Raw genomic sequence first — 25477 nt, forward strand, 5'->3', positions numbered from 1 at the left:
AACCTTGTAGGTGGTTCAAGGTAACCCTTGAAGGAAGGACCTCCCAACTCTGTGTGCCTTCTCCAGATTTCTTCCTTGATAATGAAGAATGTTTTTTTCTTGGGGGCAAAAATACACACATGCTTCACTGAAGTAGTAGCTTCATGAAAGGAGCCTTTATGCTAGTTGTGTTTCGATGAGGCAGACCTCTTAACCTGCTCTAATCAGGATGCTCACTTCGACTATTTGCTATTTAGTGACGTAGACGCTTAAATCCAGAGCAGTTTATGAGACCGTAGTCCTCTGGTAACGAACCCAGTAGCTTTTGTTTAGGAGTCAAATTTTCCTGCCACCTTGGTAATAGGCTTCTGATAGCATGAATATATGAAAGTGTACTTCTGGTCCAAAGGGGTGTCTGACTGAGGATAGTGAACCTGTCTTGCAGAATTTGTTGTTACCCTTACCCCAGTGGTTCCCAATCCGGGGGTCGGGTCCCCTGATATGCATATGGTGTCAAGGAGATTGCTGCCACAAGCTATAGATAGTTGATGCCCCATTTCAGCAAATCATTTAAAAAGAAAAGGGTTCTCACAGATGACCTGTATATATGAACTGACTGCCTTATGATGCCTCAACTCACTTAGCGTGTAGGTGAGCGACGCTAGTTCAATGACATGATATTGACATGACTTGCGATTGGGTATAATTACTTTGTGTAGGAAGCAGATTCACAAAAAATTATCAAACTTAAAAAGCAGACTGTAGGCGATTTTCACACTTAAAAAGGTAACAACCGTAGGGAAATGATGAACTAATGTCGTGGCAATTTCTGATATCAGAGTTTGTGTCTAAGACAGATTCGATATTTAGATGCAAAAAGCACACAATACACACGATACATCACAATATGCATCAACAAACAACATAACAGGCATACACTACAATAATCTGAGGCCTCAGATGGGAGTTCGCCCTGCGTCTTACTTCATACTCTAAAATACACGCTCAGAGAAGTCCGCTGAGTGACCAAAGTCAGGAGTTTTTATACACTTAGATCGGATCCTTGAGGGGAGTGGCCCCCCAATAAACCAAAAGGCTTTGTTAACCAGATGTTAATCGATTGATTTTAGTTCCTTAAGAGGTTGAGAAGGTGGTTGAGGCTGTTCCTTATCACCTTTTGCTTCTCTGCGCTCCCCAGGGGGTCAAGGAAAACAGGCCCAAACCAAACTACAGACAACACGGAAACGGAATGTGAAACCAGATTACATCACATGAAACACTAAGATTTACATTTTAGACGACCCTGCAGAATAACAGGGTGGCAAGATCATACACGGAATAGTATACAAACCCTAAAGAAAAACGTAACATGTAGATTTTCCATCACACTAACCTAACAGTTTGTTACAGGTAACTTATCTATCATACTATTGTTATGGATACATGTTTTTGTTAATAGTGAAATTAATCCATTTGTATGGATGAAAACACAATTTGGGTCAAAAGCATTGTGGCTGGCATACTTTACTCATCACGCACTGATAACTTATTTTAATCTGCTAGCTTCAGCTACTGATGAAGCCAGTTACTGATTTTGAAAATGGGTAAAGGAACTATATGAAAGTCTCCAAAAAGTGAGTTTATGATTGACACTTAAATGAACGTTATTAATGGTTGTTCGCGGTGTGATTGGCTGGATTCCTCCCGCCCATCATCACCATATCTGTTGAGGACGAACCTGCGGTGTCCAAACAGAATTAGAAGAACCTACCGCCAGCATGCTGAAGGCTGTCCCTCGCTTGACAAGCGTACCACATGTTGGTAGTAGAATGTCGAAAACTTGTAATTTGGTCGCTTTGGCCAAATTCCACCGTGCCAGTGGTAAGTTTACGCCGTGTTTGTGGTTTCAGACTTGCTAAAACAACAACTCAAAACTATTGGAAAAGTTTCAGAAGCTGGTCTGCAAACTACTGTAAATGTAAAATACAAATGCATAATTTAAGTGTTGCTTTTTAATTTTATTTACTCATTGTAACTACTGTGCTTTATGACCTATATGACCCTTGCATTCAAGTCACTGTGCATAATGATCACGTTATACTGCACATCTGATAATATACTATGGCAAACACAGTGAATAACATGTAACAAAGGTGAGCTGTGCGAGGAAAGGGATGTTAAATTAATGCATTAAAAGCAACAAGTAGATAATCTCTTCCCCGCAATACCTTTCCACAGGGGCAGCCTGTCAAAAAGCAGCACACAAGTCACATGACCTTCCTCCAATGCCTCCATGTGACTTCAAACCTCTGAAGCATCAAGTGAGCACCTGTTTAACTAGTGAAGTTTTGAACCAATGATTTGTGTGGACTTGTGAAGTGTGGAGAGTACAATTGCATGTCTGGATAGGCAAACAACAAAAAAAATTCTCTCTGCTCTCTCTCTCTCTCTCTCTCTCTCTCTCTCTCTCTCTCTCTCTCTCTCTCTCTCTCTCTCTCTCTCTCTCTCTCTCTCTCTCTCTCTCTCTCTCTCTCTCTCTCTCTCTCTCTCTCGTTCCCTCTCGTCCTCTCTGCAGGGCATGTCCAAGCAGCACATGATGGAGATCCGCAAGCTCAACTGCCAGCCCATGACCATGAAGGTGACCTACTACAAGAGCCCGGTGTTCATCCACCAGGGCCACATGCAGTGGCTGTGGGACACGGACGGCAAGCGCTACCTGGACTTCTTTGCGGGAGTGGCCACCGTCAGCGTAGGACACTGCAATCCGTAAGACCCCGTCGACACCGCACTGTTCTCCTCACTCGCCTCAACGTTACGCTGTTGACCCGTTTAGAATGAGTAGACTTTTTTAACCGTTACGGTACCCAGGATTTCATCGTGACTAGTTTGGTTCTCTTCCATGATTCAATTTCTTGTGTACATTAGTGTGTGTGTATATATATATATATATATATATATATATATATATATATATAGTGTCAAGGAAAGTTAAGAGACAGGAAATGAAGATGACGAAAAGATGGAATGACTAGCAGCACAAGCAGGGTGAGCTTCAGAGGCAGAGCGGGTTGACTTGTAGACAGAAGGTTGCTAGTTCGATCCCCCTGAGAATCGAGGCGTCCCTGAGCAGGACACATAACCCTAACTTCTCCTGACAAGCTGGCTGTCGCCTTGCATGGCGTTGGTGTGAGAACATGTCTATAATGGTTATAAGTCGCTATTTTTTGGTCAAAGAAAAGCTAAATACCCTTAATGTAAATGCTAAGCAATTCTTCCATGTATTTCTTTTGTATCAGGAAGGTGACGGCTGTCGCGGTGGCCCAGATGAAGAGGTTATGGCACACGACCTGCATCTACGTCACCCCCCCTCTGCAGGAGTACTGTGAGAAACTGGCCTCTCTCCTCCCAGACCCCCTCAAGGTCAGAGGCGCCTGCTGCCCCTTTGTCGTTTTTGTAATCAGAAAATATATTGTGATAATAATTTGACTGTAAATACTACTTCATTGTCATTATTAGACTTTGAAAATGCATTATTGACACCCTCAATCTCTTCGCCAACCATAACTATCAACATAAAGTAATGGAACATAAAAGGCAAACAACCAAACTATAAATATGTGATAAATAGTGGATAGTTTTAAATGAGACCAGCTTTAACAAACTAACAAACTTACTAACCAACTATCGGTTAGTATGAGCGGTGAAGGGATGGTCTTCTTCCTCCTTTAGGTGGTCTACCTGACCAACAGCGGCTCCGAGGCTAACGACCTAGCTATGCTAATGGCCAGACTTCACACGGGCAACCATGACATGATCTCCCTCAGGTGGTTTCATTTATCTACTTTCATGGATATACTTTTCATAATGTGAGAATGTATTTGATCGTAAAGGCAACTCAAGGCATCTTTATTTTTATATAACTTTTCATACATGAGGCAGACTCAAAGTGCTTCACATAGAAACATCACCATACAATTAAATTAAATAATACCAAAAAATAGATAAGTAAACGAAAAACTTTTTAAAGTTATTTATTTAAGATTAAGCAGAAATATACACTATGTCGACATAGAACATAGCGGCACTGGTTGAACCACCGGTTAACGCAACAAGTGTTTCTGATTGGCTGAAGTAGTTCAAGTATGGTAAGAAGTGACATCACCCGGGCAACGCTTGTATTTCCTCCTGCCAGCTGGTTACATTTTGAGAATAAATAGCAATCAAAAAATAAATTAACCAAAGACACACCTGTCTCTTCCAGAGGGTCGTACCACGGTGGTAGCCAACAAACCATGGCGCTGACCTCCAACTCAGCATTCAAGTACCCCGTCGCCAACGGAGGCTGCACCGCAGTACGTATGCGCTCGCACAGCTATGAGCGAACCCCATAATCATCAACACAGTGTCACTATTTCATCCTGAGGGGAAATAGAATAAGAGGATAGGATGGTTTCGACTCCCAGCTCAAAGGTTGCGTCGGCATCCATGAAGAAGATACCCAGCCCGTGCATTAACTCTTTAGAGGGGGAATCATCTGCCAAACACGAAATAATGATATACATAATAGAGTATGCGGTTCCAGCTGACACAGCCTTTGTCCACTGAATAGACCATGTGTCCTGATGTGTTCAGAGGGCCCTGGGGAGGGAGTCACTGCCGGGACTCCCCGGTACAGACCATCCGGACCTGCGATTGCCCTCAAGGTAGCGCACAGCCGACAAAAAACCCAGTCTATTTCCTGTTGTAAGGTATTGACCAGACTGAATGTACATCAACAACATCTGACCTCCAACCTTCATCCCTGTGCCCCAGCTGAGAGTGAACCCACATCTAGGGGTAGAGCCGGGTGATCTCTGACCCTCCGTCTATATTTAACATAGGACTGTAGTGTAGTATGGTCCGGTTAGCTCGTTCAACCATTGTGCAGCCAGGACAAGAAACACTCAGTGATTGGTTGAGTGTGAGCAGGGGCCTCTCATAGTGAGGGAGTAGCAAGCCATCAGAACCAATCAGAGAAGAGATGCCATTAGGCAGTTACAGAGCGTAGTGGAAGGGCTGTGGTGTACTAAGTCCTACACCAAAAAAATATATACATTTTGTTTTAAAATGAATCACATCTCTCATCTCTCTGTGTCATCTAGGTCAATGCATGGCCAACGATAAGTATATCGGGCAACTTGACGAGACATTTGCCACCAGCCTTCCTTCTCGTGTGGCTGGGTTCTTTGCGGAGCCTATTCAGGTACCAGCCATACGTGTTTGTGAACATGTCTCAATGTCGCAGTACAAATGCAGAATTCATACCGTTGAACTTTTAAATAATATTCTCTGAAATGTGTAGTATTTACATATTTGTGTTGTTTTGGACTTGGCTGTGCAGGGCATGGGTGCGGCGGTGCAATACCCCAAAGACTACCTGAAGCAGGCCTACAAAAGGGTGCGGGAGAGAGGAGGCGTCTGCATCGCTGATGAGGTGAAATAACCCCCCCCCCCCCCTGTTTACGTCACTTTATGGGGGATTTCATATCACTCCATTTTCAGATCGCAGAATATTTGAGCATAATTTTAATTGCATCTATTTCATGTTTTATCGCGAGTCAATGGTGATTGGTGTCTCCATGGTTGTTTATTTGCCCCAGTAATTAGTCCACAGAAGTAAATAAGTAAAACTACTGCTCTTGACTTGTGATCATCCGGGCTGGTGAATGTGGAGACTGTACAATGCTCTTCATGTGTGGCAGGAGTGTGCTGGTTGTATCTGAATCTTAAAAACATGACATCTTTTTATATCCACCAGGTCCAGACTGGATTTGGACGAACCGGGAGCCACTTCTGGGGTTTCCAAGGCCACGAGGTGATGCCTGATATAGTGACCATGGCAAAGGGCATTGCTGGTGGCTTCCCTATGGGGGCGCTTGTAACGACACCGGGTGAGACCGCACCACAACAACTACCAAGCCTCAGAAAAATGGAGATGAAACAAACCCTTTGTTGGTAATTATTGGCTAGTTTATAAACGTAATCCTTAATGGATTACATAAATGGTTAATGTGAAAGAGCCAAGGAGGCATGTGCTGCAATGAACTCAATGTCCTCCTTCTGATTGTTGGTGCACATGGAGTTCTTTGGCTTAAACTCCATGTGCTCTTTTGAGTTTCAAAATAAAAGCAGGTTTAGTTCCCAGTTACAAAAGTCTGTGTTTGGATGTTTTCCTGTATTTTTACTTAGTCTCAAATAAAGACATGGCCCTGGATGTCAGGTAAGGGTAAATATATAATGATATTATAATAATAATATTATATTTTAGTATATGCTACACGTGAACCTCCTAAGATGGCGCAATTTGATTGGTTCGCTATCTCGGGATATTGGGCAATATCCCATGATTGAGATCTCAAACTCGGGATATGGTTTTCATCTCGTGAAGGTCGTCTCGTCACGCTAATAAAAAACAATAAACCACTAATGAAAACAAATAAATCCCGGCAAAAAGTGTTATCTTGTTTATTTTTGGAGTGTTCACGTGTAGTCTATACTAAAACAATTATTCACCTCAGACTCCATGAATAGTGTATGAATACTAGCCTTTGGCGAATAATTGTTAAATAACTATTACAAAATACAATCCCGTGTCCATGGTGATTCGGGTCCCTATGGTTTGTAGCAGCAATTAGTACACACAAGTAAATAAGTGTAGTAAAACTGCTACTCTTGACTTTTGATCTTCTGGGCAGGTGAATGTGTAACGATGGCGACTCTGCGGTGCACTTCAGTTGTGGCAGGAGTGGGCTGGTTGTATCTGAATCTTAAACAGGGTTAATGCAATAGAGTGTTGACCCCGACCTTGACTACCATGAACACTATTGAGCTAATTGTACGGTGTGAGCGATCCTGAGTCTCGAGTACTGATTATCTTTGCTCATTTTCTTCTAAGAAATCGCTGCTGCCTTCAGCAAGGGAGCTCATTTCAACACGTACGGAGGAAACCCCATGGCCTGCTCCATTGCCTCATCAGTCTTGGACGTGGGTATTCATTGTGTTGTTTCATTTAGTACATTAACTACAAAAGTTAACAGTGACAGTGAACCACCCCCCCCCCCCTCCATTCCTCTCGACAGGTTATAAAAGAGGACGGCACGCAGCAGAACAGCCTCGTCGTGGGCACCTATCTCCTGACAGAGCTAGCCAAGCTCCGCGACAAGCACGAGATCATCGGCGACGTCCGCGGCAAGGGCCTGCAGATCGGGGTGGAGATGGTGGAGGACAAGGTGAGGGCCGGGGGGGCCCACAGCTGGACTTGGTACCTGGGAAGGGTTGACGACGTAAGACGCACGTTTCTCTCTCTCTCTCGCTCGCACACGTGCTCGTTCAACGTGCCGAGGAGTAGATAATGGGTCTTTGACAAATCCCTTCAAAGAGCCTCTCAGCCCGGTGTCCTCGGGGTGCACGGTTCTGGAGAGAGTCGCGGCGAGGTTAACCATTACCTTGGAGCGGCAGTCGTGTTGTTTGCCGCCATTAGTGATTGAGGGAACCGAAATGGTTTGCTACTCTTCCTCCTAACCGCAAACGAGTTATGCTGTAACGCTGGCAACAGTGTGTGTGTGTGTGTGTTGCGGGGGGAGGGGGGGGTATATTGAGTGTTCTTCTGAATGGTTAATGGGAACACTTGATGACCCATTAGGTAAGCAGAACCCCTCTGTCTCCCGCGGCCATGAACGACATCTTTGAGGACACCAAGGACATGGGGGTGCTCATAGGGAAGGGAGGCGTGTACGGACAGGTGAGAGACGCCTTTACAGTTTAATACCACTCTGTTGCTGTTTAGTCATAAAGCGGACTTTACTTTATTACTATTTAGTCATTCATCAGACCCTTATTGTTACTATCTACTCATAAATCGGCTTACTTTATTACTATTTAGCCATTTAGGAGACCCTTACTCTGTTACTACATAGTCATTTAGCCGACCCTTACTCTACAACAACAGTCATTCAGCAGACCCTTGCTCTATTAATATTATATTTGTAATATTATATGTAATTTAGCACTGTTTTAAGCCTCTTTGATTAAAAATGAATCTTAGATGCATGTTAATAAGCAGCTGAGGGGTAGGGGCATCTTAAAGTAGGCCTACTGGTAGGCTGTAGGCATTGGGGGACAGTACATTTTAACCTTTTTAATGCTTCTCATCATTGTTGTTTTGGTTATGACTAAAGAGCTTCAGGGTCCAGCCTCCGATGTGCGTCACTAAGGACGACGCAGATTACTTCCTGGCGGTCTTCGACAGATCCATCCAGAACTACATGGACAGACGATAGCGACACCCACCTGTGGCACGCCGTCTCCAAACATACACCTGCAAGAATGAACCCCAACTCAACACCGACCAATCGTTTTTTATAGCCCCACCGTCGGGGGTCAAAGGTCAAATACATGTTGTCAGTGTCTGAATGTTTTTTTTGTTTTTTAGTCCAGCCTCTGTCGTGGCTGCTTGGATGAAGGCTGTTGTCAACCTGCCACCTGGTCATGTGAGAAGCATTGGATTTTAACACCAGAGAGAAGCCACCTGTCAATCAGCTTAGCACCTACAAATAACTCTATTGAGAGATAGAAAGAGAGAGATGGAGAATGAGACATTTAGAGGAAGAAAGATGGATAGCTCTATAGACTACGCGAGATAGAGATGAGAGAAAGACAAGTGTGTGGAAAAGTGATCACCTATCTTGATAGCAATTATTACGCTGCATGAAGAAAGAATCATGTAAAGTAGCCGGTTTTTAAAAATGACAATTGGAAGCTGGCTGTAGGAACACATTTTATGATTCACAAATTGTACTTCTATACTTTCATTGTATATCTTTGGATTTTAATATAGGCGTCTGGCACGGATATGTTTAGATTTGATATAACAAATTATTCTTTGGACCAACCACCCATTTTTAATCATGTAGGCTACAGCCCAGATTTTATTAGAATGAGGTTTGATTTGGGCAAATTTCAGTCCAATATGTATATAACTCGCATGTCACATGCTGTGAATGATTAAATAATAAAAAAAAAAGGCTGCTATATTGTTGACGGGAAAAGGAAAATACCAAGCGGAATCTATGGACCGAATCGTTTGTTCCTTCTGGAAGGTTCACCTGCATTAAAGACTCTTACTTTCTGACGTAGAATAAAGTTCATTATTTCTAATGAAGAACACGTAGATGTAGTCCTTCAGAAAAAACAATCTCTCTTAAATATAGGCTATATTTGCACAACACTCACCGCCACACGGAAAACTAAAAGCATCTCAGAGCACTTGTTGAGATGTCTGTGTGTCCATTTTCTCTTCCTTCTCGTGGACCTATTAAAGAAGGTAAGGTAATTTCCATCTTCCGGATCCATGCAAAAGTTAAACCACTTATGGGGTCCTGTTATCTGGGTTTCTTCGTTTCCTTCTTGCGCTTGTGGCGGAACCAGAGAGCTCCGTTACTAAAAGATCCCAGGGCAACGGAATTCGGTGGATAGAATCAAGGGGCCCCACGTCGCTCCCTGACCTAATTGGAATGCAGCCTTTGTGCCTACCCGTAAAAATAGAAAGAAAAAAGAATCGCTTATAGCTTAATGTATTTTTATAATTAGGGGAAAGCTTTGCTTTATTGTGATTTGAAAATGGGTAAAGGAACTATATCAATGTCTCCGAAACAGTGGGTTTATGATTGACACTTAGGTGCATGTAAATAATTGTTGTCGCGGTGTGATTGGCTGGATTCCTCCCGCCCACCATCGCTCTATCTGTTGAGGACGAACCTGCAGTGTCTGGATAGAAGCAGAAGAACCTACCGCCAGCATGCTGAAGGCTGTCCCTCGCTTGACAAGGGTACCACATGTTGGTAGCAGAATGTCTAAAACTTGTAATTTGGCCGCTTTGGCCAAATTCCACCGTGCCAGTGGTAAGTTTACGCCATGTTTGTGGTTTCAGACTTGCTAAAACAACAACTCAAAACTATTGGAAAAGTGCCAGAAGCTGGTCTGCAAACTACTGTAAATGTAAAATACAACTGCATGATTTAAGTGTTTTTCACTTGCTTTTTAATTGTATTTACTCATTGTAACTACTGTGTTTTATGACCTACATACAGTATATGACCCTTGCATATAAGTCACTGTGCATAATGATCACGTTATACTGCAAATCTGATAATATACTATGGCAAACACAGTGAATAAAATCTAACAAAGATGAGCTGTGCGAGGAAAGGGATGTTAAATGAATGCATTAAAAGCAACAAGTAGATAATCTCTTTCCGCAATACCTTTCCACAGGGGCAGCCTGTCAAAAAGCAGCACACAAGTCACATGACCTTCCTCCAATGCCTCCATGTGACTTCAAACCTCTGAAACATCAAGTGAGCACCTGTTTAACTAGAGCACCAATGATTTGTGAGGACTTGTGAAGTGTAGAGAGTAGATAGGCAAACAACAAAAAACAACAAAAATGATTCACGGGTTTCTCTCTCTCTCTCTCTCTCTCTCTCTCTCTCTCTCTCTCTCTCTCTCTCTCTCTCTCTCTCTCTCTCTCTCTCTCTCTCTCTCTCTCTCTCTCTCTCTCTCTCTCTCTGTCTCTCTCTCTCTCTCTCTGTCGTTCCCTCTCGTCCTCTCTGCAGGGCATGTCCAAGCAGCGCATGATTGAGATCCGCAAGCTCAACTGCCACCCCATGACCATGAAGGTGACCTCCTACAAGAGCCCGGTGTTCATCCACCAGGGCCACATGCAGTGGCTGTGGGACACGGACGGCAAGCGCTACCTGGACTTCTTTGCGGGAGTGGCCACCGTCAGCGTAGGACACTGCCATCCGTAAGACCCTGTCGACACCGCACTGTTCTCCACCGTCATCTCAGCGTTACGCTGTTGACTCGTTTAGAACGAGCAGACTTTTTTAAACGTTAAGGGATCTGTGGCTAGTTTGGATCTCTTCCATGATTATATTTATCGTGTACATTAGTGTGTGTATATATATATATATATATATATATATATATATATATGTTTATTGCGTCAAGGACAGTGAAGAGACAGGAAAGCAGGGCGAAGAAAAGATGACATGAATAGCAGCACAAGCAGTGTGAGGTTAGGAGGTAGAGTGGGTTGACTTGTATTCAGGAGGTTGCTAGTTCAACCCCGGCACCTCCTAGCTGACCCTAACTGCTCCCGACGAGCTGGCTGTCGCCTGGCATGGTCGACTCCTCCGTCGGTGTGTGAACGTGTGTATGTTGGTTATAAGTCGCTTTGGATAAAAGCCTCAAAAATAGCGAAATACCCTTAATGTAAATGCTAAGCAATTCTTCCATGCATTTCTTTTGTACCAGGAAGGTGACGGCTGTCGCGGTGGCCCAGATGAAGAGGTTATGGCACACGACCTGCATCTACGTCACCCCCCCTCTGCAGGAGTACTGTGAGAAACTGGCCTCTCTCCTCCCAGACCCCCTCAAGGTCAGAGGCGCCTGCTGCCCCTTTTAAAGTTTTCGGAATCAAAGTACATTTCTTTCAATTACTAGGTCTCAGTTTATGGAAGAAAATATTTAAAAATAATAATTTGAACATATTTCATTTACACATTGAAAATGCATCATTGTCACCCTCATTCTCTTCGCCAACCATGACGATCTACAATATGCGATAAATAATAAATAATAGTTGGTCTTCTTCCTCCTCCTTTAGGTGGTCTACCTGACCAACAGTGGCTCCGAGGCTAACGACCTAGCTATGCTAATGGCCAGACTTCACACAGGCAACCATGACATCATCACCCTCAGGTGGTCTCATTTATCTACTTTCATGGATATACTTTTCATAATATGAGATCATATAGGCAAGGCAAGGCAACTTTATTTATATCGCACTTTTCATACACGAGGCAGACTCCAGGTGCTTCACATCGTCATAGATGCTAGATAATTTAAAAAAAAAGGAAAAGTAAAAAAATAAATGCATGTTAAATGTATTTATGATTTAGCAGAAAATATCGACTATGTTGACATAGAAATTAACAATTATTTTCAATAAGTTAAACACAGTAGACCATTTCAGATACACACGGGTGTCTTTTATTACATTCATGATGGGTCTGCTACTTAGTGTACCAGAACACGTGTAGCAGACCAGATTAGTGGAGATAAGCTTACAACCAGCGCCCTGGTATACAAAGATAGCAGACCCATTATTAGGAGCGAAACCTGTGTTTGTCCTGCGTCTATATGGGCAGCTCCACTGGTTAAACCACTGGTTACTGCAATAAGGCTTCTTGATTGGCTGAAGTAGTTCAAGGGGCGGTCACTTCATACCACAAGTATGGTAAGCAGTGACATCACCCGGGCAACGCTTGTATTTCCTCCTGCCAGCTGATTACATTTTGAGAATAAATAGCAATCAAAAAAGGACTTAACCAATGACACACCTGTCTCTTCCAGAGGGTCGTACCACGGTGGTAGCCCCCAAACCATGGCGCTGACCTCCAACTCGGCATACAAGTACCCCGTCGCCAACGGAGGCTGCACCACAGTACGTATGCGCTCGCAAAACTATAAGCAAACCCCATAATCATCAGCACAGTGTCACTATATTATCCGGAGGGGAAATAGAATAAGAGGATAGGATGGTTTTGACTCCCAGCTAAAAGCTTTTGGGTTCAAACCCCAACATCCACATTCTAACTGTCTCCATCAATGAACAACATTAACTGTCTCTTTAGGGGGGAAAACATCTGCCAAATACAACAATGGACATGGAGTTTTTAATAAATCCCTGGGATATTTGTATCCCAGGCCTACATATTGCTGCACGAGTGTGATGTGCATGCGGTTCCAGCTGACACAGCCTTTGTCCACTGAATAGACCATGTGTCCTGATGTGTTCAGAGGGCCCTGGGGAGGGAGTCACTGCCGGGACTCCCCGGTACAGACCATCCGGACCTGCGATTGCCCTCAAGGTAGCGCACAGCCGACAAAAAAAACCAGTCTATTTCCTGTTGTAAGGTATTGATCAGACTGAATGTACGTCAACATCCAACCTCTCGTTTCCTCCAACCTACATCCCTGTGCCTCAGCAGAGAGTGAACCCACATCTAGGGGTAGAGCCGGGAGATCTTTGACCCTCCGTCTATTTAACACAGAACTGTACTGTAGTACGGTGAGGTCTGCGGTCCACCTGTACTGGTTTGAGTGTTACACTGGTTTGTGGGTTGGTTGAACAGGATCACGTGGCACTGTGTGGAAATCCATTCCCCTTATCTTGGGTATAATTGTAAGGGACTGTGGCCTGAAAATAAGCTTTTGGGCAGAGCTTTTGGTCGAGGCGTTGGGTCATGGCGGTTTGGTTGGAAGTCAAAGTCTCCCGGTGTAGATGATTGACTTTCAATGGAATGTCATGTTTGGAATGGTCCCTCACTCACTGACGGACGCTTCTTGGAAGTGTGGTTTACACTGCTAACGACAAGTGCATCCAAAATGAGTTTAATGCATTCATTTGAAAACAATGGAAGGAACCAGCATTGTTAAAAAACAACTAGAGGATATCCCAGATTGACCTATCTGTTCTTTTACATTGCATTTGTTTAGACACACTTTATTTAGACACTTTTATCCAAAGTAACTTGCAGTAATGGCATTCACCCATAAAGACAACCCAGAAATTGAAAGAACTAATCAAATAAGCAAACTGCTTCAAATGCCTCATGGTAAAGTTTGGTGTTTGGTTGAGCGGGAGCAGGGACCTCTCGTAGTGAGGTAGTGGCCAGCCATCAGAACCAATCAGAGAAGAGATATCATTAGGCAGTCACCAAGAGTAGTGGACAGCGGTGGAATGCATGGCTGAACCAAGTCTCGCTCAATATGTCTTTCTTCTTTCTTCTTTGAATTAACCCCATTTTGTTTTAAAATGAATCACATCTCTCCATTATCTCTTTTTGTGGTCTAGGTCAATGCATGGCCAACGATAAGTATATCGGGCAACTTGACGAGACGTTTGCCACCAGCCTTCCTTCTCGTGTGGCTGCGTTCTTTGCAGAGCCTATTCAGGTACCAGCCATACGTGTTTGTGAATAGGTCTCAATGTTGTAGTACAAATGCATAATTCATATCGTTAAACTTCCTTTTACATAATGTTCTCTCTGCATAATCTTTACATATTTGTGTTGTTTTGGACTTGGCTGAGCAGGGCGTAGGGGGAGCGGTGCAATACCCCAAAGACTACCTGAAGCAGGCCTACCAAAGGGTGCGGGAGAGAGGAGGCGTCTGCATCGCTGATGAGGTGAAATAAACACCCCCTTACTTTGACTCTCTGCGTGATTTCATCTCACCACTTTTTCAGATTGCTGAATATTTGAGCGTTATTTCGATTGCATTTATTTCATGTTTTATCCTGTGTGTGATGACAGGATAAAAGCTATGGTGTTTCCTTCTGCCGCAGTAATTAGTACACACAAGTAAATAAGTAAACTACTGCTCTAGACTTGTGATCATCCGGCCTGGTGAATGTGGAGACTGTACAATGCACTTCATGTGTGGAAGGAGTGTGCTGGTTGTATCTGAATCTTAAAAACGGTCAATGTAATATGGACCCTATTCAGATCGCTGAATATTTTGGCACAATTTTATAGCGTCCATTCTATTTTTTATTTTACTAATTTTGTCATTTACTTTGTGATGCCATTACCAATCATAGGCCCGCCGAATAGATGTTAGGGTTGGTTGGTACAACACAATAGATGTGTTGTAGAAGGTGGTGTAGGCCAGATTTGAGGGATGGGCAGAGAGTGGGCAAAAAAGCGCAGAAAAGAGCAAGATGTTTTAACCGAGCGTGCAATCATCCACCTTTGATTGCCATGCAAGATGGACTCCCAGAACCAGGGAAGCGATACCCTTATTGGTCAGAAATGAGCCGGGAGCAGTATATAATTCAGATTGTCTCATACAGAAGCCTGCACATTCAACTCACAAGCCATTTCATGGCTATGCCATTTCTAACCGATAACCGATCAAATAAAAGCCCTTGACACTACAACCTACAGCACCTTTAAGCACACAAATGAAACAATCATAAAGCAACTAAAGCGCACTCTACATGTTTTTATATCCACCAGGTCCAGACTGGATTTGGACGAACCGGGAGCCACTTCTGGGGTTTCCAAGGCCACGAGGTGATGCCTGATATAGTGACCATGGCAAAGGGCATCGCTGGTGGCTTCCCTATGGGGGCGCTTGTAACGACACCGGGTGAGACCGCACCACAACAACCAGCAAGCCTTCAGAAAAATGGAGATGAAACAAGCCCTTTGTTGGTAATTATTGGCTAGTTAATAAACGTAATCCTTAATGGATTACATAAATGGTTCTTGTGAAAGAGCCAAGGAGGCATGTGCTGCAATGAACTCAATGTCCTCCTTCTGATTGTTGGTGCACATGGAGTTCGTTGGCTTGAACTCCATGTGCTTGAGTTTTAAAATAAGAGCAGGTTTAGTTCCTAGTCTAAATTCTGTGTTTGGCTGTTTTCCTGTATTCTTACTGAGTCTCAAATAAAATCATTGACCTGGATGTCAGGTAAGGGTAAATATATAATTCTATTATAATAATAATATTATATTATAAAATACAATCCCGTGTCCATGGTGATTCAGGTCCCTATGGTTTGTAGCAGCAATTAGTACACACAAATAAATAAGTAAAACTGCTACTCTTGACTTTGATCTTCTGGGCAGGTGAATTATTGTGTAAAGATAGCGACTCTGCGGTGCACTTCAGTTGTGGCAGGAGTGGGCTGGTTGTATCTGACAGGGTTAATGCAGTAGAGTGTTGACCACGACCTGGACTACCATGAGCACTATTGAGCTAATTGCACGGTGTGAGAGATCCTGAGTCTCAAGTACTGATTATCTTTGCTCCTTTTCGTCTAAGAAATCGCTGCTGCCTTCAGCAAGGGAGCTCATTTCAACACATACGGAGGAAACCCCATGGCCTGCTCCATCGCCTCATCAGTCTTGGACGTGGGTATTCAGTGTGCTGTTCATTTAGTACATTAACTACAAAAGTTAACAGTGACAGTGAACCCCCCCCCATTGCTCTCGACAGGTTATGAAAGAGGACGGCACGCAGCAGAACAGCCTCGTCGTGGGCACCTATCTCCTGACGGAGCTAGCCAAGCTCCGCGACAAGCACGAGATCATCGGCGACGTCCGCGGCAAGGGCCTGCAGATCGGGGTGGAGATGGTGGAGGACAAGGTGAGGGCCGGGGCCGGTGTTAAACCGACTTCTGCGACCCACCGAAAAGTGTGACCCCAGCGGGCGCTGTTGCATATTTTCTGCAATATGCACGAGTTTGAAGCGTAGACAGGCATGACAAAAACATAAATAAAACATAAGATCTCCCCCCAACCCCTTACCTTTTTTATTAAAGGTGCTTGATAAATACATTTGATTTGATTTGATTAGCATTTCACAGACCCATACAATGGATAGGGCGTTTAGTAGGGTCCTTCACCGTTGCTTTTTTACCCATAAAAAGCTCAGTGTTAAATTACGCTGATTTACCTTTGAGTATTTCCTATTATAGGCTACTGTGTAAAATGCTGTTTGGAATTAATGTTAGTATCAAGAAAAGAAAGACCCACCGGTGGGGGGAGATCTTATGTTATATTTATGTTTTTGATATAATGCACACGTGCATGTTGCAGAAAATGTGCAACAGCGCCCCCTGGGGTCACACTTTTCGGTGGGTCGCAGAATTCGGTGTAACCCTCCTTTATTATGTCCATGGTGTAACCCCATGGTGTAACCGGACTTCGTACCTGGGAAGGTTTGACGCAAGACGCATGTTTCTCTCTCGCTCTCGCTCTCTCACGTGCTCAATCAACGTGCGGAGGAGGATAAAAAGGCTTTTAAAAATCCCTCCAAATGGACTCTCGCCCGGTTGCATGGGTCAGGAGAGTGTCAAATTAATTTATATGCAGTTGACTCCCTAATATAGTCCTCCAGATATGATATTTCACAAATTCAACAATCTGACTTCAACCTGGTTCAAAAATTGTTATCTTCAAATAAGCTTCTTTTGAACAAGAAAAAAGTAATATAATATGTTGTTTTGCACTCAACCTAATTCTTTGTTGTTAAAGGTCATGGCATGCTACTTTATGAATGCTTTTATATAGCTGTTTTTGGGCCCCTATACAGTAGGTCTACTTGAAGACGTTCAAGAATTACAGCCACTACGAGCCATTACCACAATGAGCTTTCCACAAACGTGGCGGGTCAAGGTAGAGGGTGGGGGTTTGGCCCTGATCAGCTTGCAGCCATGGTACCATGCTCTGTGTTTACAGTGGATGTATCGCAATGGCGAGGCGCACACAGCTTTTGGCCGTCTTCTGTAAATATTGGCAGCACTCCGGGGCGCTCCGGCGGGAGTCCTGGAGCTCTATATCTAAATAAGATCATATTATGCATCGATATCTATATCATATAATAGATATTATCACGGCCAAAAGCTGGGTGCGCCCCCGGACGATGATGAATCTCAAACGACTGCGTCGGGTTCTCCGACGTCTCTGGTTCTTCCACTTCCACTATTAACATTAAGATTAGCTTTGGGGAGCATTGTTGGAAAGTGCATGAATGTTTTGAGTGTGTGTGTCCCTGTGCTTATACCTTTGGTATTATGTTTAGTAAAAAGAAAACCAGTGCTGGTGGTTTTCTTTTTGTTTTATTGAGTGTTCTTCTGACGGTTCATGGGAACACTTGATGACCCATTAGGTGAGCAGAACCCCTCTGTCTCCCGCGGCCATGAACGACATCTTTGAGGAGACCAAGGACATGGGGGTGCTCATAGGGAAGGGAGGCGTGTACGGACAGGTGAGAGACGCCTTGAACCACCACTGTGTTAATGTTTAGTCCTTTAGCAGACCCTATCCTACTTATTATTATGTAGTCATTTAGCAGGACTTTATAATCAAGACTTAAATCTGCTTACTGTATTACTTTTTAGCCATTCAGCTAAATAGCCATTCAGCTGAATAGGAGACGGCTACGCTATTGCTGTATAGTAATTTAGCCCTTACTCTAAAACAACCGAGTCATTCAGCAGACCCTTGATCTAATAATATCATGTCATTTAGCACTCATTGATTAAAATAATATTTTAGATGTGTTAATAAGCAGCTGAGGGGTAGAGGCATCTTAATGTAGGCCTACTGGTAGGCTGTAGGCATTGGGGGACAGTACATTTTAACCTTTTTAATGCTTCTCCTCATCATTGTTGTTTTGGTTACGACTAAAGAACTTCAGGGTCCAGCCTCCGATGTGCGTCACTAAGGACGACGCGGATTACTTCCTGGCGGTCTTCGACAGATCCATCCAGAACTACATGGACAGACGATAGCGACACCCACCTGTGGCCCGCAGTCTCCAAACATACGCCTGCAAGAATGAACCCCAACTCAACACCGACCAATCGGCTCATTTAGCCCACACTGTTGGCGGTCAAAGGTCAAATACATGTTTACAGGGTCTTTATTTTTTAGTCCAGCCTGTCATGGCTGCTTGGATGAAGGCTGTTGTCAACCTGCCACCTGGGTGATTGACTACTTTAACACCAGAGAGCAGCCACCTGTCAATCACCCTAGCACCTACTACTACAGACACAATTTATGATTGACAAATTATACTTCTTTACTTTCATTGTACAACTTTGGATTTTAATATAGGTGTCTGGCACGTATATGTTTTGATTTGATATAACAAATTATTCTATGGACTGACCACCCATTTTTAATCATGTACAGCCCAGATTGTATTAGAATTAGGTTTAATTTGGGCAAATTTCAGTCCAATATGTATATGGCATTTCACATGCTGTGAATGATGAAAAATAAATAAGCCTGCTATTATCGACCGGAAAAGGAAAATATGAAGCGGAATCTATTGGAACGAATTGTTTTTCTCTTCCAATTTCTGAATACCACCAGTATCAACGCAATACTTATTCTTACTAATTCTTACTTTCCGACGTGATGACGTAGGATGAAATGCATTATTTCTAATAAAGGACATGTCGATGTACAGAAAAACCAATCTCTTAAATATACAATGCACAACACACACCGCCACACGGAAAACTAAAAGCATCTCAAAGCACTTGTTGAGATGTCTTTGTGTGTCCATTTTCCCTTCCCCTCTGAGGTAAGGGGAATTTCCATCTTCGGATCCATGCAAAAGTCAAACCCCTTCTGGGGTCCTGCACTCGATCTGTTATCTGGCTTTCTTTTTTTCCTTCTTGCTCTTGGGGGCGGAGCCAGAGGAGGAGAGGGGCGTGGCATGGCCGGTGGTCTTGAGGTGGTCAAACAGCTTGTTCCTGGTGGAGAACTCGTAGTGGCAGGTGACGCAGTGCATGATGCCGTCCTTCTGTGGAGGACATTGCAGAAGGGGTATGAAGAGGGAAATGCATTTCTCCTCGTCCAGTGTGTGAGATGAGAACACACCCATATGTCAATGAGCAGTATATTTGAAATATGTGTTTAGAAGATAATGACCATAATGAATGATATGGGGTTTTGAAGATGCCATATCCAGTCAATTGATGTTTAAAATGTTTTATGCTTTAGAAATTCCATGTGGAAAAAAATAATATATATATATAATATATATCACAAAGATTCAGCACTTCTTACAGCGCCAAGATTTTCGAACTTTCTGAAATCTCCACAGGTAACCGCAATGTCACATAGAGAGGGGGGCGAGGTGATTTTAAGTGATCTACTTTAAATTACCATCCATTTTTTTAAAATAAATTGTAACATTTTAGGGAATAATGCAGAGAGATAGACATCAGGCCATGAGTTAATACACTTAAATTATAATCTAAATCATACACAATACAATGCCTACCTCATGGTTACTCTGATTAACCAACCCAGCCAGAAGGATCTCCGACAGTTGACAATACACTGTAATTATAATAAAGTAATAAATCATTGCAGACTACAATGCCTACCTCATGGTTATTCTCTGTGGAGCTCATCGGGACAATCTTCTTCTCCTTTCCTCCTGCCTTCTTTCCCTTGGTCACAGCTGGAGAGCTGCTGGGTCATCGTGTGGACAACCAGAGAGAGGAGGGGGGGGGTGTTCATTTAAATGGCAGGCAGGATTAGTGGACGTTATTATCGCTCAGGCAGGGAATTCCATTCCGGGCCCAGGACATTGTGTTTGTACATCATTTGATTAATAATTGAGTTGCTCACCTTTTGACCTCTGTGGGGGGAAGGGTAGCCTGGCCATGGGACTCCGGTGTGGACGCGTTCGTTGGTTCGGACTCATCTTTACACTGGGACTGGGCCGATTCGGGCGATTGGGCTGACTCCTCTGCCTTCTTCTCCCCCTCTTCCTTCTTCTCCTCCTTCTCTTCCTTCGTCTCCTCCACCACCTCTCCCACTTCTGCAGTTTTCTGCTGAGGCAGAATGGTGTCGTCAGTCATACACAGCGTTCTAAAAGTTGTTCAGCTGTCGTTACCCCCCCACCCCCGAAAATGGAGTGACAATGGAAAATAACGACTAGTGTTTAATTCGTTTTTTACTTTTTTAAAAGCCATGCGGCTGTGTTTCTATGCAAAGACTACCAATGTAGCAATATCCGCCTCCACATTTAGCAGCTTAAGAATATCGGTATCTGTAAAATATCGAGGGAGGTCACTACACACATCCAGCCAATGAGCCCCGGCCTGTGTACTCACTTGCTCCGCCTTCTTCTGTTTCTTCTTCTTCTTCTGCTTTTTGGACAGCCTGAGTTGGGGAAGACACACCCTGAATACCAAACTCCAACAATGTTGCAATGTTAAAAACACAGTATGGATGGACGAGAGACATACTTCGTCCTTGGCCCCTGCTCTTCAACCTCTTCCTCCTCTTCCTCCTCCTCCTCTCCCTTGCTTTTCCGTTCAGAGGTCAGGCCAAGCATGTCATCTTCCTCCTCGAGCTGTTGCCGTAGTAACGCCGCCAACTCCTTGTGCTTTTTGGATTTCTCGTGGTTCAGCATTCTGTTGATGACGCATGGCGCACGGCAGAAGAGAAATACACAGCTCTCAGATCAAGGTTTCAATAAGTCTAATAAAAGGCAAGATCTTCTCAAGGTCTAGTGAAGTGAATGATGACGTGAGCTACTCACGCTTTGTCCGACTTGAAGGATTTATCACACGCAGGACAGTAAAGGTCATCGTAGTATTCAACCGCCAACTCATCATCATCATCAGGTCCGCCTGCAGTCATAAAATCCCGCCACAAGAGAGAAAGAAAGACACACTCACAATAATGCTGTAATCCATTTGGATGGTGCACCGGTACGTGCAAGTTGTAAGTTGCAAATCTCCCAGCTTTCTTGCGGCATTTCACTGAGTCAGACCCACTTCGGGTCGTAATATCTCGTCGCTTTGAAAGTAGAGCGAGTTCAGTTATGCCGAACGTACTACTCGTCAACAAAAATGGCTGCGCCCGTAAATAGATTAATTTACTTTGTATTTGTATCACGTTGGTGATTAATGTAGAATTTAAATGCTTTTACACATTTGATTACATTGCTTCTTTATGCCGGTCACCAATTTATGCATTGCACGGTCTTGCTGTGCGTGCAATACAATGTAAAGTTGTGTTGATTGTTTTCGAGCTGGTTTGCTAAAGAGGCTTATGTAGCTAACAATAACAATGACTTGCCAATGAGAAACGGGAAAGATACCCCGACCAAAAGGGGACGTGCCTCTGCAAATTCCGCAAGAAAGCTGGGAGATTTGCAATTTACAACTTGCACGTACCATCCAAATGGATTACAACATAAGACAAGATATGGATTAATCCCGACAGGAAATAATAGTTTTCATCGTGAACCCTAACTTCCATGGCCTTACATTCATAATGAAAATCTACTCCCTAAACTGACTCAATTCCTGATTCAGAAACGAATAGAATTATACTGAAATGTTTGTTTTCTGCAGTTACGCATTAATAAATGTGCACCTAATAAGAACCAAGGAGGCCCAAACAAAATGCCGTGCGGCCCGACCTTCTCCTCCGTTGGTTTTCTCCTGCCCGTCGACGCTCTCCTCCTCCTCGCTCTCCGAGGCGTCCCCGAACTCCTTCCCGTACTGCGCCTCCATCTGCTGCAGCTCCTTCTCCAGCTCCGACATGGCCGCCCAGCTCTGCTCCTTGTACTCGCCCGCGAGCCTGGGGGAACACGGCGCGAGGCCACAAGGTCACGCACACACAGGAACACCCGACACACGACCTGGGAGCAAACCGACCAGGCGGAGAAGGCCTCGTCGTGTTGTTCCTCCCACCAAGAAGAGAACCGTTTACGGTACGTTGCATGTTTCAAGTATGCTCTGCTAGACAACTGCTTCGACCAATCAGCCAATCTCATCCAGCCATCGGTCCATTCCTTACTATTCTTCAGGCTTTCGTTCATCCGTCGACCCTCCATACAGGGTCGACAAACAATCCATACGTCCAGTCCATCCGTTCACAATTCATCTTCCATCCATCCTTCCATCAAATTATATTGATCCATCCCTCCAGTCCATCCATTCAGTTAATCTCGTCTCCATCCATCCAATTACATTGATCCATCCATTGCATCCATTCACCCAGTCCATTTATTCATCTTGTCTGGCCCTTCAGTCCCTCCAGCCACCCTTTCCAACCCCTCCACCCAACATGCAACACCCACTTGGCATGGTTCAGCTTCTGCTGCCGCCGCAGCTCCTCCGCCTTCTTGGCCTTCTCAGCGTTCTGCTCCTCCACCAGCACCTTGTGGGCCTGTACGCGGCGGTCCCGCTTGCGCACGTACGCCACCAGCTGGCGCACCAGCTCGTTGCGCTCCTTGCGGTTCTTCTCGCGCACCTTCTTGTTCTCCTTCTCCATGGCGCGCTTCTCCCAGCGGTTGGACGCCTGCCGCGTGTCGTAGTCCTCCTTCCAGGCAAAGTTCTTGCGCGTGCAGAAGCTCTGCCAGTAGCCGTAGAACAGGTGCACCACCTGGTGGACAGATGGGGGAACGATTTTGGGAAATATGTTAACACTCAGGCCTTGGTTGTGTTATATACACACATGATTCTGGTTTTGACGTTGCGTATTGATCGTTAAGGTAGGCTTGTTTATTGTTTAAGGATTACAGTATCAAATTGTTGGCTAATGAAATGCTAAATGTGGAGTAAGAAGAGGTTGAACAGTGAATTAGGTCTTTCCTTGCAAACTACTAATGATGATGTTAGTTTTGATATGCTTACGTTCACGCTATGAGATCCGAGTACAGAAATGTTACGAAACGATTGAATATGAGAACATCGAATATCTCAGCTGTAATGAATTTGGTCTTTGCCCGCCTAAACTTCATAATTCTTGGTTGTTTTAGCCTATCTTTATTATTTCACAAATGTATGCTATTTAAAGGCTGAGACTTTAGTTACATCTCTGAGCATTGGGACGCCCTGATGGCGGGCTCTTCGCCGATGACTCACCGTATCGTAGTCACTCAGGGAGTCTCCGAAGAAGGGGAAGCTTTCCTCGTCATCCTCGTCTTCCTCCTTGCTGTGCTCCATCTCCTCATTGACAATGGACTCAAAAACACCGCGGTACACAGTGTAGAAACCCTGGGGGAAAGTGAAGAAGATTAAGAAATGGGAGAGGGACAACGAACAACAGCGAGGTGATCTGCATCATTTGACAGTATATTGAACTTGATTTCTGAAATATTTTCAATATTACTTATTGCACATAATCTTGTTGTGTGCAATAACTTTGCACAATAATTTTAGTAATGCTGCTCCTAACATAAAAAATATTTCGAAATAAGTATTTTTCTTCAGTCTCTCTCAAAGGGCTTAACAATATAGATCTTTAAATATAGATAAATTCAATATCCCAAAACAGCCCCATACCTGGAAGACAATAGACTTATGCTGCACCCTGTTGGTAATAAACTGGAAGATCAGTCAACTAGACCCAAGCCCACAATTAAAAATATGTATGCAATGATTCCAATATATTGAATATAGAAAAAACGTGTGCATAACTTCAAATGAAAGGAAAGCTCATGCATAAACCTAAATAAATGTTGGGGGTAGGGACAAGTACACACCGTCACACTCCAATCGACTTTTACTTCAATTAATAACGTTTTAATGTTCTGTAATAGCAACCCTTTCATACAGATAAAAACCTCAATGACACAAATGAAACACTCCAAACAGCACAGTCAGTCTGACCCTTATGTGTCCCCCTGCTTGTGAGTAGCTAGCTATGCTGATAATCAGAGCATTAACAGCCGACCCACCTTCTCATCGTCCCCGAAGCCGGAGTAGCAGGTGACTGTGAAGAACCGCAGCAGGTCCACGCTGTCGTCCTTGTACTCCCCGCTCACCCCTCCCTTCAGCAGGGCCTCCCTGTGGTTATCATACCTGCCATGGAAATAGGGCAAAGATGGATTGTTTAGAGCTCTTCATTCTGTACTTTGGTAGTTTGGCAGAAAGTAGGTCAACTCTCCTGTGTGCCCTCAACCTCACTCGCTTCCAATGTGATCACTAGATTCCCAAGAGTATAGTAGATGGGTCACATGTGCAGCTATAATAAGTATACAAATCGATAATGTGGAGTTTGTGTTAATCGTGTACCAGGCTCTTTCTTGCGGGTCACTCAGAACCTCGTAGGCTGCCTGGATGAGTTTGAAGTGCTCTGATGCCTCTTCAGCATTGTCCAAGTTCTTGTCTGTTCAATGAGAAAAAGGTATCATGTTCAGAGTTCATAACACATTCAAAACTGTAAATGTATATGATCACAAATTGACGGATCATAAAATGTAGCAATCAGAGTGCGCACAATGATCTGTGTTAAAGAAAAGCTCAATCATACTCGGGAGAACGTCTGAGCTGATCCTGATGGAACAATTGTCTTGATAAAGTCCCTGTCGTCCGTAGAACTTCACCAGGGTATAAACTCACCAGGATGCCATTGCAATGCCAATCTGCGATAGGCTTTCTTGAGATCATCGTCTCCTGCATCCCGTTTCACCCCCAAGATTTCATAATGGCACTTCATAGTGAATAGGATCCAAATCCGTTATAAATACAGAAGAATGGTTGATCACGTTGTCGAGACCGAAGACAGCGTATGGTGGCTAGCTAGCTCTTCTACATTGACGTAGCATGCTAAATGAAGTATCGTTCAGCTTACACTGTTATATAACACTAACTTGAGTTACTTTAAACGTGCCATTGAAATGTCTTGATCTTACGTGTCAAAGGCCTAACAATAGAAAATCTCTAGACACCCTTCCAAAACTAGACATATAAATTCATGCATGTTTTGAATTGATCTCGAAGCGGCATCCACACACACACACACACTGGTGATGACGTAACGAGGCCGGCGGGCGACAAGGTGCGAAGTATTCTCGCGATAGTTCATAATTTCCACGCGGTGCTCCCATGGACCTG

At 43.9% G+C, this 25477-nt stretch overlaps 3 protein-coding genes across 5 annotated transcripts; 2 read left to right on the forward strand and 1 right to left on the reverse strand.

The window, feature by feature from the left end:
* The first annotated feature begins 1698 nt into the window (after positions 1-1698).
* LOC130372256 (alanine--glyoxylate aminotransferase 2, mitochondrial-like) lies at positions 1699-9172 on the forward strand. Its single transcript, XM_056578150.1, has 14 exons — positions 1699-1860; positions 2218-2300; positions 2555-2745; positions 3276-3399; positions 3709-3803; positions 4241-4331; positions 4589-4682; positions 5121-5221; positions 5360-5452; positions 5777-5909; positions 6914-7002; positions 7098-7247; positions 7661-7759; positions 8196-9172. Exons 1-14 carry the CDS (start codon positions 1758-1760, stop codon positions 8295-8297), a joined length of 1548 nt encoding a protein of 515 aa, XP_056434125.1. The 5' UTR covers positions 1699-1757; the 3' UTR covers positions 8298-9172.
* Positions 9173-9760: 588 nt separating this feature from the next.
* LOC130372255 (alanine--glyoxylate aminotransferase 2, mitochondrial-like) lies at positions 9761-19101 on the forward strand. Its single transcript, XM_056578149.1, has 14 exons — positions 9761-9917; positions 10291-10373; positions 10632-10822; positions 11335-11458; positions 11687-11781; positions 12436-12526; positions 12860-12953; positions 13940-14040; positions 14180-14272; positions 15105-15237; positions 15916-16004; positions 16090-16239; positions 17764-17862; positions 18287-19101. Exons 1-14 carry the CDS (start codon positions 9815-9817, stop codon positions 18386-18388), a joined length of 1548 nt encoding a protein of 515 aa, XP_056434124.1. The 5' UTR covers positions 9761-9814; the 3' UTR covers positions 18389-19101.
* dnajc21 (DnaJ heat shock protein family (Hsp40) member C21) lies at positions 17956-25436 on the reverse strand. Of its 3 annotated transcripts, none has more exons than XM_056578146.1 (12): positions 24983-25436; positions 24656-24749; positions 24319-24442; positions 23504-23635; positions 22717-23021; positions 22054-22214; positions 21166-21256; positions 20870-21037; positions 20735-20783; positions 20247-20452; positions 20000-20087; positions 17956-19410 (listed from the first exon to the last, which is right to left on the reverse strand). In XM_056578146.1, the coding sequence occupies exons 1-12, from the start codon at positions 25077-25079 to the stop codon at positions 19258-19260; spliced, it is 1668 nt and encodes a 555-aa protein (XP_056434121.1). In that variant the 5' UTR covers positions 25080-25436; the 3' UTR covers positions 17956-19257. The 3 variants fall into 3 exon arrangements, with proteins under 3 accessions (XP_056434121.1, XP_056434123.1, XP_056434122.1); XM_056578148.1 differs by having other exon boundaries at positions 20247-20449; positions 24983-25404; XM_056578147.1 differs by having other exon boundaries at positions 17957-19410; positions 20000-20084; positions 24983-25418.
* Positions 25437-25477: the final 41 nt, after the last annotated feature.

Source organism: Gadus chalcogrammus, chromosome 19, assembly GCF_026213295.1.
Source record: "Gadus chalcogrammus isolate NIFS_2021 chromosome 19, NIFS_Gcha_1.0, whole genome shotgun sequence".
Classification (NCBI taxonomy): Eukaryota; Metazoa; Chordata; class Actinopteri; order Gadiformes; family Gadidae; genus Gadus; species Gadus chalcogrammus.

Coding starts and splice junctions, on each gene's coding strand:
- LOC130372256 (XM_056578150.1), top strand. CDS start 1,758: ATGCTGAAGGCTGTCCCTCGCTTGACAAGCGTACCACATGTTGGTAGT. Junction 2,746..3,275: donor AGCGTAGGACACTGCAATCC/GTAAGACCCCGT, acceptor CTTTTGTATCAG/GAAGGTGACGGCTGTCGCGG. Junction 7,003..7,097: donor TTGCCTCATCAGTCTTGGAC/GTGGGTATTCAT, acceptor TCCTCTCGACAG/GTTATAAAAGAGGACGGCAC.
- LOC130372255 (XM_056578149.1), top strand. CDS start 9,815: ATGCTGAAGGCTGTCCCTCGCTTGACAAGGGTACCACATGTTGGTAGC. Junction 11,459..11,686: donor TCCTCCCAGACCCCCTCAAG/GTCAGAGGCGCC, acceptor CTCCTCCTTTAG/GTGGTCTACCTGACCAACAG. Junction 14,041..14,179: donor TCTTTGCAGAGCCTATTCAG/GTACCAGCCATA, acceptor TTGGCTGAGCAG/GGCGTAGGGGGAGCGGTGCA.
- dnajc21 (XM_056578146.1), bottom strand. CDS start 25,079: ATGAAGTGCCATTATGAAATCTTGGGGGTGAAACGGGATGCAGGAGAC. Junction 24,443..24,655: donor GACCCGCAAGAAAGAGCCTG/GTACACGATTAA, acceptor TTTCCATGGCAG/GTATGATAACCACAGGGAGG. Junction 22,215..22,716: donor CAGAAGCTGAACCATGCCAA/GTGGGTGTTGCA, acceptor GTGTTCCCCCAG/GCTCGCGGGCGAGTACAAGG.